Source organism: Chiroxiphia lanceolata, chromosome 3, assembly GCF_009829145.1.
Source record: "Chiroxiphia lanceolata isolate bChiLan1 chromosome 3, bChiLan1.pri, whole genome shotgun sequence".
Lineage (NCBI taxonomy): Eukaryota > Metazoa > Chordata > Aves > Passeriformes > Pipridae > Chiroxiphia > Chiroxiphia lanceolata.
Window position 1 is genome coordinate 55,615,794 of NC_045639.1, and position 11,569 is coordinate 55,627,362.

Below are 11,569 nucleotides of genomic sequence, written 5' to 3' on the forward strand. Positions count from 1 at the left end.
AGACAAGGAGCTGCTTGTTTGTCGTCCCAATAGACCATCTGGTGAGCTGTTCTCATATCAGTGCTTACATTTGACATTGATGGAGGAATGGGTCTTAAGGAGGGCCTTGAAGGAGTATTGTGGTTTTACAGCTGTGTTCATAGAGGACATTCCAGGAATAGGAGATGGCATGGAAAAAAAATGTGAAATTGCTTGCTGTGGCTGGCATTTCTGTCAGAGAAGAAGAAACACAGAGGAGGTGGTATGCTATTGCACAAGAAGGGCATGAGTAGGAAGAGACTAAGTTAGCCTTTGAGATACAAGAAGTGTTTAACTGGTGTGCAACTGCTTATGAGCAGTTGTCAGCCTCATAACTATTATTGCTATTCTGCTGAGAGCAGTAGGGGAAAGACTTTCAGAGGCACTTAGGTTTTCATTGTACACTCTGAGCATTTAGCTATCCAGAAGCATCAATGGCCAAGTTAGCCTTTTCATGCAGTGCACAGGCACAGTAAGAAACTCCTACTGACAAGGAAATTATTTGAACCAGCTGTGACTGAATGTCAAAGAAGAAGAGCCTGGCTTGTGAGCTTCTAAGCACATGTCCACTATCCAGCAGAGTGGTGCAGTGTTCCTGCGCCCAGGTTGCATGTGCCACACACACCATCTGGAGATGCTGTTTGGGATCCCACAAGCAGCATAAATGCATTGACAGAGGGATTTGCTTGAGCTAAGAAGCACCGTTTCTTGGTAGTGGGTTGGGCTTTCTTGTGCCATGCTTTCCCTGTTGTGCATTGCAAATGAGACTGAAGTGGATAATGGATTAGAGTGATATTCTCCAGCTTGTGCTTTATGCTCAAGATTCTTTGTCATGAAATGTATCTTGGGGCCAGTCTCAACCCAGTTTTCTTATCTGTGAAAAAACAGACCAAGACAGGCACTCCAGAAAGTCAATAGTCTAGTGTTAGATTGCTCCCTCAGGGTAATGGGAGATCTGATTTCAAATCTCTGTCTGATTCAAATCCGTACTTTAAATCTGGGAGCTGAACCTGAATTTCCCACATCCCAGGTGAATGCTGCAAGTACAGCTCCTCTCAGTTGAGAGATTGCAGCTAGATGGTAAAATTGCATAGAGAAGTTGGTAGGATATTTTTGCCTCAAAATGCTTCAAATACTCTGAACATTTGGAACCTACATGTGAGGTAAATGGAAGAACCCTTATCTTGAAAGTACCACAGCGTAACTAGGAGTGTGAGCCCTGAATGGCCTCTGTGCAGTGGACTTACTTTGATGTCTGGGCAGTCTGTACATATTGTGAACACTGAGCCCAGGAATAGATAACATCCAGAAGTTAGTTTAGTAGCTTGCTGGGGTACCTAAATGTCACGTGGAAAATTGGAGAGCTGCCTTTATACCTTTCAGGCCCTGAGTTTACTGGAATTTTTTATTTTCTTAAGATATAAGAATCCGTTCTCATTAGAACAGGCTCTGAGGGTAATGGGTTGGATGAGTCGGACCTGTCTGTTGTGGTGTTTTTTAAAGCTAAAACCCGTCATCTGCAGGATAACAGAGTTAAGATACACTGAAACCTGACTTGAAGAGTGATCTTTGCTGTTGTCCATTAATTAGATTAATCTCTGATCCGTAGGAAATCTGACAAAACATATGAAGTCTAAAGCACACATGAAAAAATGCCTGGAGCTTGGAGTATCAATGACATCTGTAGATGATGCTGAAACTGAAGAAGCAGGTATGTCAGAATGATTTCATTTAGTTGGAATGGCTTCTGGAGTATGCAAATGATTCATTGCACTTTAGCACAGTGCCTGGCTAATACTGGGATATTAAGAGTATTTGGGGCATTTTTTAATGAAGAGGTATCTTTTTAATAAACAGGAAGTATAAAAAATAAATCCTATTCAGTTCTCTGAGTTACATTTTTATTAAGATACATGCAGAGGAGCTAGAAATAAAAGTATGGCCTGTTGTCATCTGTCTCATACAAAGTTCCCAATCTTTCCACTTAAAATGTGAGAGATGGCAACGTTTAGTGAAGTTGCGATGTAGTGTAGGGTGAATTTGCTTTTATACTTCCTTTCAAGGATAAGGTTTTAAGGTATTATTTTGAAAAAATGTGGTTTCAGACTATGAAGAACGGCTTTGTGCAGCCATCCCAGATGAAGAGCATCCAGCAATGACAATGGGTGGGTAGGGGATGAATGTGGCATAAGGTGTAAGAGGTGGGATATGTGCTCACCATTTTGACTTGCTGTGGCTATTTCAGAAAACATGGAGGACATGCAGCAGGAGGCAGAGAAGAGCAGCAACCTGGCAGGCCTGTCAGCAGAGCACCAGTTTTCTGATGCAGAGGAATCAGATGGAGAGGATGGCGATGACAATGACGATGATGATGAAGATGAGGATGATTTTGATGATACTCAGGGAGACTCGACACCAAAAACCAGATCAAGAAGCACCAGCCCGCAGCCCCCTCGGTTCTCCTCCTTGTCCGTGAACTCGGCTGGGGCATCACAGAGGGCTTCCCCCGAGGGCTCCCTTTCAATGGGACACTCTTCCCTCATCAGTTACTTGGTCACCTTACCTAGCATTCAGGTTACTCAGCTTATAACACCAAGCGATTCCTGTGAAGATACACAAATGACAGAATATCAGAGGTTTTTCCAGAGTAAGAGTACAGATTCAGAGCCTGATAAAGACAGATTGGACATACCTAGCTGCATGGATGAGGATTACACACTTTGCTTAGACCCCAGTTCATCTCCAAGGGACCTCTCACCTTCCAGTCGACAATCGTCACCTGGCTATGATTCTTCACCCTACAGAGATAACTCACCAAAGAGGTATTTAATGCCAAAAGGGGATTTGTCACCCAGAAGGCACCTGTCACCCCGAAGAGATATTTCGCCTATGAGGCATCTTTCCCCACGAAAGGAGGCTGTGCTGAGGAGAGAGTTATCACCAAGACGGGATGTGTCACCAAGACGTCACCTGTCACCAAGGAGACCAATGTCACCAGGGAAAGATACATCTGTTCGAAGAGATTTGTCTCCTAGGCGAGAGAGGAGATATATGGCCTCAGTTAGAGCGGCGTCTCCCAGGAGAGGCTTATACCATAATCCAGCACTGTCCATGGGTCAATATTTACAGTCTGAATCTATTCCAGTGGGACATTCAGTAAGTATGAAAGAATATTTTCATTCCTCTTATCAAAAACAGTGCTCTTACCGAATTTATGCATAGCATTTTAAAAATCTTTGCAGCTTTGTAGAAGAAGAAGGCTTAAACTTTGAGCCTTGGTGGAAAGTCCTGAAACAAATGCAAGAAACTTGGAATAGACAGTGACCAAGTCAGGATGCTGATTCAATTGGATGCACTAGAGTCAGACTATAGGGGGTTGAGTCTTCACTTGGTACAACCCCGAGTAGCTCCATTAGCTTCAATAAAATTAGGCTGGTTTGCATTATGAAATGTCATTTTTTAAATGGAAGCTTATGTGGTGCGTGAGGCTTGTTTCTGCACTGTAAAAAATCTTCTGTTTCCAAGATCAGATGGGATCAAGCCAAGATCAAGGCTTAAGGCCCTGTCTCTGAGGTTTAGTCCCCATTGTTGAGTATTGTTTAATGGAATAAAAATGCTAAGATAAATGAAACCTCTCAGAAAAGCAGAGTGCCCATTGAAATCAGGATCTGTAGCTGGAATTTTAAGAATATTGTTGTATGAGAGGAGCAGGCAGCTGTCTGCCCTACAGAAAGTGCCATCACAACTGGCTGTTCCAACAGGGACACAACTGTCTAGGTGGAAATATGCAAAACTTGCACAGCTGCTGTCTGTGCTATTCCCTTTCAGTAAAACAGTTCTCAGTAACTACCAGATTGGCACTTTTGACCAGCTCTACCATTCACAAAGCACTCCCTTCAGAAATAGATTTGGTCTTTAAAGGTAAGGAATAGCCTTGCTATAAATGCATTTGCTTATTTATTTACTATGCTTCCCTCACCATGTTTGATGTTGTGGCTACCCTCTCACTGCCTGCCTCCTCAGCCTGTATGGGTGGGTTCAGCTTGGGCAAGCTGGAGAGGGGTGGCTGATTAAAAGTGGTCCATGAGGAAGGGCGCACTGAAACCCTGCTGCACTGTCATAGGAGTGATCACTGCATAGCTGAAAGAGGATACAAATCCCATCAGCAGTTCTATTGGCAAAGTGAGGAAGCTCAAGAGGATGAAGAGCCACCAGTTTAACTGTCCTGATGTCTTAGTATCAAATGGATAGGATTATATGGGATGCTACAGCTGACATTGTGCAGGGTGCCCCAGTCCTTCATGTACCACATAAGACACACTGGCATCCTGTAGTAGAGATTTTGGATGTGTAATGATACTAGCAAAAGGGGGTACATTAACAGTCATCCTTGGTCATCTGACAGTTCTTGCTGTTAACATTTTCCTTGTGTGTTATGCACACCTTCCAGCAAGGTGTTTAGCACATTGTAAGGACTTTTTTAGCACTCTTAGCTCCTTCTTTTGAGAAGTCCACCACGCCAGATGGAATTCTAACACTTACCTTATTTTTGAGGTAGGATCAGTCATGTGGCAGTGAAAACCCAAGTCAATTGTCTTATGGAAATCATCAGTAGCTCAGTGGCTTGTTGAGTGTTTTGAGAGGGAAGCCCGGATCTCAGTAGAGTCACTGTGACCTTAATACAGGCATCACTGGAAGTGGAGCCCAGGCAAATTTAAATGAAAAAATGACAAGTGAGGATGAATGCCCATCACAACAAACAATTGCAAGGAAGGAAGGATGGATTCCTCACCTCTTGATGCCTTTCTGGAAGATGTACTTTAACCAAAGAGTAGTTAAGTGACACAAGTTGTTACACTAAGTGTGTGGGAAGACAAATAACACCTGAGCTGCTATAAATGAAAGCTGTCAGAGAAGAAAAAGGAATAAAGACTGGTTTTCACTTTCAGAGTAGTGAAATCTAGCAAATCAGAATATCATTAGCAGCTGCATCAGTGATGCACATGCCAGCTTACAATCCTACAATATTTTTAAGGGCTGCATTGGGTTCCCAGTCCTTGCAGGAATAAGAGTTGTTTTGTGCTTCTGCAGTTCCCAGAAGAGGCCAGTTTTATTTCTTCTCCACTGAAGTTCATGTATTTGCTGTAGTCTCTTTGGCCAATGCTGGTCTAGTTCCCCTTCACATTGCTTCGTGTTGAATGTCCATGCACTTTGGTGGTCTTGTGCAAAGAGCTTGTGAAGTGTTATGGCATTGAAAGCACCACATAGAAAGCAATTGAAATTATTTCTTTAGGAAGTGGAATAGAGCACAGGGAAAGTACCCATTTTTTTACGTTGTACAAAAATACAGAAAAATACACTTTTTTTTCCTTCGACAGTTAATAACACAATACTCTCTCCAAAGTAACCTAAGACTCTGGTTTATGCTGGGGCACACTTGGCCTTGACAAGTTAAATTGATGTCTTTAAAATTAAAGGCAGATACTCTCTGCTCTCTAAATAAATTCGGGGTCTCCTCTTCTGTGAATGCCAGAGGTTTCTTTCCTTTCTGAGGAGGTTGATGCTATTATTGGAGGGCTTCGATTCTTCTCCCCAGTCATTTTCTGCCAGTCCTGAGAGAAAGAGAAGGAATAGGAAGGCTGCATTTGTTCACCCTGAGTGAATCTCTGTTACCATTTTATTTTGGATCAGGTGTATGTCTCTGTTGTCACATTTATTGTGCTTTGACTCAAATTGCAGTCTTGGAGTAAGTGATCTGGATTGTTGTCAGATGAAATTAAACTGAAAAAATGTTCTCCAAGAGTGCAGCAGGTGCACTAGAACTGTGAGTGGCCATTCAAGTGAGTGAAAAGAGACCGCATAGCACTAATCCAAAGAAACCTTCCCCTCCAAGCCCACTACGCTTGTGTTGGGCTTGGCATCCAGCACCAACAGTTTCACTCCATTCCTGCTTGTGCCAAGTCTTAATGCATCCCTCTGCTACCTAGTGCAGACCAGAGCTTTTGCCTCTTCTTCCAGCCTCAGGACTAGATACCATATCTTGTTGTGAGTGGTACAGACTTGACTCTAGCAACTGTTTTAGCTTCTAGGAGGTAGTGCATTTTGTTTGTGTTGCCATTTTGTTCCTCATCTCATCTATTTTGAAGTCCAAAACCTGTCTTGATATATTCAGAAGGGATGAAGGGAGTTAGGCACTTCTATAACCACTTTAAAGTTGATAGGACTTAAAAGTCCTTTGTTCATCCCAGATATGGGTATTAAATCCCTTCCCAAATACTCACTACTTTATCATCTTGAGTGAAATAAGTTCTTGTACAGAGAGCCAGCCACTTCTGAAGTCCAGGTAAACTGTAAATAGGTTCACTGATGTATCTGGGCTACTATGGTGCATTCTCAGTAGGGCTGCAAATTGAGGTGATCCTGAAACTGAAGTCCACATAGAGTTTTAGTCACTTTATTAAGCATCATGTCTGTCAGAAAATACATTGGTAATATGGTCTGTTATTGAATTTCACTATAGAGTTCATCGTTTTCTGATTTTTAACTTCAAAAAACCTCAAGTACATTATGATACAGTACTCAAAGGCACTGTTTTCCACCCAACATCTTTTTGCAAGCTGTAGTCTGAGGCTGTCCAGAGAATATCTGTGAAGGATGCATGGCTTTGAAATGTGATCTTCTTCTGAATCTCCCACAGCCTGTTTTGGGTGATGTACCAGATACAGGGTAAACCCTCTCTCATCCCTGAGGCATTCTGGGGGACCTGTGAAGCTGGATATGCCTTTGCTCAGGGGTGTGATGTGAAAGTGTAGCTTTATGACCAGGTCAGAGCATTTCATGAAAAGCTGCTACAGAGTATTGTTGCTTTGGAAATTATATGTCATCTGGAGTTGAAGGGAAATATACTAATCTGTAACAAATGAGAATTAATAGGAAATGAACTGGATTCCCATCACCTGACAAAGAGAGGAAGCATGGCAGCAACCTCACGGCACTGGCAGCAACCCATTCTGACTGCACTGCAAAAAGATATTGTGACTTCCTGCGCTGTGCTCTGTGATCTAATACTTGCCCTGTCAACCGAATAAAGTCTTTGGATTTTCAGGATGCTTGTTAAAAAAAGACAGTCTTTTCCCATGAATATGTATATGTGTGTCTGCTTGTAGGTATGAAAATGCTAGATACTGGTAAAGGAAATAAAAGCTGGGTAAGAGGTTGGAACAGTTATTAGTGCCTGTAACAATTTGTGTTGTCTGTTTCCAAACTTACTTGCCAGAGCTAGAGAAAGATAATCCAATATGTACTCAGCCAAGCTTAGAAGGTGTCCAGTGGAGATGCACAGACTGCCACTGTCTATGTAAAAATTTGGCATATGAGACATGCATTGGATGATACTGCTGATCTTAAAGTGTGTAGCAGTTTCTATCATGTTAGCCACCTCTATCTGGCAAGGACAGACTGTTACTCTATTCCCTTTTGAAACTGGGCAGGATAAAACATGAAGCCAATGTCTTTCTCAATTAGAGATTTCTGTGTGACTAGGTTTGTTCTTTGATGAGTTTTACTCTTTTTTTTTTTTTGGTTGCTTTTACTCAATTTCCCTTAGCCCGAGTTCACATCAGATGTAATAGTGATAAATGTCGTGGCTTAGGAAACATCCAAGAAGACAGTATGACTGAGAAACGAGTTGACACACCAAAGATGGAGAAAAAAATAGGGGGCAGGTAACTATGCAGAGGTGAGGTTAGTGATAGGAAGGACTGACAGGGTAGGTTAACTGAGTCTTATGCAGTTTATTGGCAACTGCAGTTTATTTTGTAAATTTTTCCCCATTCAGCAGTATAATGTGCTGTCACTGTGCTTTCTTATGACAGTTTCTCTTTTATGAGACTCAAGCATCTCACTTTCTGAATATGAAAATTCCCAACATAGATTAGTCTCTGAAAAATAACATCTCTGAAGTTCGAGTCTGATGATTATGGGTCACCCTTTCTGTCTCAGTGTTGATTTATATTAAACAGGACAAAGCATCTGAGCACAGTGAGATTGAGCCCTTGGGTAGCACAGAAACTGAATTTTTAATTGCCCCCTAAACCAGCTCCCTGGGATGGGATCAAGAGGTTGCTTAATGCCTTGAGAGCTAGGATTTTCCAGCAGTGAAGTGCTGCCATTTTAATGCGCTGGCATTTAGCACCGTAGTCCTTGGGCTGCCGCACCAAGGCTATGGTAGTGTTAGAGCTTTGGGGCAATTGATTGGTGTTTGGTCAATTTATGGAGCAGAGATGAGCATTTTTGTTCATTTAATTTCATGTGAGAGGCCCCAAGAGCTGTGTGGCCAAATCCCACACGTAATTATGAAAATGTCATCCTGCACTTCTGTAATCATTGTTCCGCTGTTCAACAATAAATGGTAATTAATCATCAGATAGCAAACAATTTTTAAAACTTAAGAATGAAAAAAAAACCCCAAAAGCCCAGGGCATATTTAATACTGAGTGGAGATGGAACTATTCATTCTTCCAAGGAACTAATGGGAAGGCACTGAAAATGTCAATATAGCAAGATTGGCTTTTATTAGCCATCACAAAATCCTCCATTCTTCTCAATCCTATTATGAGTGGGTGAGTCTCCCTGGGACAGAATCATCACTTTTGCTCACAGCAAAGCCTGTGCTTTTGTTACTATTTATTGTTTACACTGCAGATAGGCCAGAATGGTTCTTCATTGTCTCAATAACTGGAAAAATTTGTATCTTCATTGCACAGAGGCACTTGAACTTCCGTGAAAATACCCACCCCCTTTCGTCAGGGATTGGGTAAAGCTCACAGGGAGCAAGTGCCTTCTCTGGGGCTCAAAAGCAGAATCTTTCAGGAGGCAGAAAATACGTTCATGCCGTCAGATTTTCTCCATTATGCCAAGCAGTGGTAGTAAGCAGGGGGCATTTGGATGTGTATTTCTCTGCAACAAAGTCTTGATACCCAGTGTGGACTGCAAATGCCAGCACAATTTTCCAAAAACGAGAATAAGATGGATCTCCAGGCTAAATTTCTCGGGGGGAATGAAAATCTGTTTACCGCAAATTCTCTTCAAAGTTTCAGTTGAATATAATACTCTTCAATTCCTGACCTAAATTGCTGCATTTTGTTGCTGAGCTCTCTTAACTAGCTGCTACCTTTCACCTCAGAGGCATGAGCCCTGTAGATCTGAGCTGAGCAAAACCTCCTCTGTTATTTGGATATGCAATTAGTGCATTTCCAAATGCTTTGGGATCCATCTGCATGAAAGGTGCTTCATGAAAGGGAGGTTGTATTAGGCAGGAAAGCAGATAGGTGGTTTGGCAGCCAGACAAGAATTCTGCTAGTAGCAGTGCTGACATTTCTTTTTTTTTTCTTTTCTTTTTTTTTTTTCTGGTTACAGAGAAGGGGGTTGTCTCAGGCACCTTACTTCAATGTATATGGAGAAAAAGGAGGCATGGAGCACCGCAGGTCTAGCCTGTTCCCTGAAGGTCCGAGTGACTATGTCTTCAGTCATCTTCCACTACACTCCCAGCAACAGATCCGAGCACCTATCCCCATGATGCCTATTGGGGGTATCCAGATGGTCCATTCAGTACCCATGGCCCTTTCAGGTTTACATTCTCCGTCCACTTTGGCCCTGCAGAGGGAGGTCTCTGAGGAGAAGCAAAGAGGAACTGTGGAAACCCTTACAAAAGAATCATATAGTATTTCTAAGCACCATGAGAAACGTACCTCTCCGCACAGCTTGCACCCCAGCACTCCCTCCAGCACGCCCTCCTCGCCGTTGCTGTTGCTGACACAGAGCACATCGGAGGACAGTGTCGTGGCTACCGAGAGGGAGCAGGAGGAGAACATACAGACTTGTACAAAAGCCATAGCCTCTCTGCGAATCGCCACAGAAGAAGCCGTTCTGCACGGGGCAGAGCAGCTGCAGAGGCCTTCCGAGCCTCCCCAGAAACCCTTAGAAAGTGCACATTTTAGCATTAAACACTTTAGTGGATCTGAGCCAGGCCAGACCTGTGCCTCAGCCACCCATCCTGACTTGCACGGTGGTGAGCAGGACAGTTTTGGTACATCACAGACTGTGTTAGCCCATCCCACCTTTTACAGCAAGAGCTTTGTGGACGTCCGGCAGTTGGGCTTTCACAGCAGGAGTGACCCCCCATCAAGCACACAGGAGAGAAAAGATCCGTCATCTGAGAAGAGCAAGCCACATTGATCTGAGATGCATGGAGACTTTCACCCATACATTTACACCACCATTTTTTTTCCTAGAGATAGAAGTATTCAACTTTACAGCATGCCTGTTCTAAGTTACAGTAGTTTGCTATTATATATACTTTTGTTATATCAAAAGAATTAGATAAAGTAACAAGTCATCATGAGCCTGACCAAAACTAAATTTGAAATTCTTATTGGGTCTGGTACTTTTAAATTGTACAGATGTTTGTGCCTTTTCTTTACTTTGCTTATATTCTTATAAGCATTTTTTTAGCAGTAATTTGTACATATTTTAGAATTTGTGTATCTGCTTTGTAATAAATGTAATTTCTTTCCTTTTTTGGACACTTGGATCTAAATGATGTAAAACAGAACAGCATCAATATATGTGAGGTTGCACTAAAACATATTTTTATATGATTAAAACTGAACAGCTTTTATGTACAGCTCTGATTCTGTAATACTAATATTTATTTACTTTGTTTCATAAATTGTAAATTTTTTTCTTAATGTTGTGGATTGCTTTTCTATGTGAAGCATGGGATTTACTGTTGCGTAATTAGAACAAAATGTATATTGTAAAACAAGATATTTAAACTAGAGTATCTTATCTTATTCTGCACTTATGCATTAGTTAAAAAAAAAAAAAGATAAAGGATGTATCAGTCAGTTCTTAACTCTTGTAATTTTTTTTTGTCTCTTGTTTGCTGGATTGACTATAACTTAAGTGCTGATTGTGATTTTAAACTGATAGTACCGTAAAGCATTAAAGTAAAACAATGTGCTATTGTGAGTTTTTTCAAAGCTTTATAAAACAGTTATAAATATATTAAAAGTATTTGGTCTTATGTGAACATGTTGATCTATATACTCCTTAAAAAAACTATGGGAAAACATTCCACCCCATGTAAATATGTGCATCACTGGTGCCATCTGTGTAGCTCACCGGGACCGGCAAGGTTTGCTATGCTGGTGCTTCCAGGATTGGAGCCGGGGCACCGCTGACTGCCGGGAGGCAGAGTCCAGCAGTGTTATGAGCCATTCCCCAACCTCCAGCAGCAGGGTGGCAAGGCCCCTACGGCCGCACAGGGCTGGGCGAGGAGCCAGCCTGCTGGCTGGACACACGGTGCCCTGCCAAGCCCTGGCAGTCCCCTGCTAGTGAGGGCTGACAAAGGGGCATATTCACTCCTGAATAAGTGCACGGGAGTGTCATTGAGGGGTTTGGAGTGGAGAAAAAGGTGTTTCCTTGCACATGAACTCCACGGCTGGTCACTTCCAACTACAGTACCTGGGTCAGCTTCAGGGGAGGCTCC

The 11,569-nt window shown here is 42.3% G+C and overlaps 1 protein-coding gene across 9 annotated transcripts in view; it reads left to right on the forward strand.

Moving 5' to 3' along the window:
• The window catches only part of HIVEP2 (HIVEP zinc finger 2), a 138,333-nt gene extending 127,229 nt beyond the window's left edge, over positions 1-11,104 (forward strand). For all 9 annotated transcript variants that reach the window (XM_032681478.1, XM_032681477.1, XM_032681485.1 and 6 more), the window contains 3 exons: positions 1,628-1,729; positions 2,264-3,174; positions 9,436-11,104. In XM_032681478.1, the coding sequence (XP_032537369.1) occupies positions 1,628-1,729; positions 2,264-3,174; positions 9,436-10,254 (1,832 nt within the window). In that variant the 3' untranslated portion in view covers positions 10,255-11,104. The remainder of the gene's footprint in view (positions 1-1,627; positions 1,730-2,263; positions 3,175-9,435) is intronic.
• Positions 11,105-11,569: the final 465 nt, after the last annotated feature.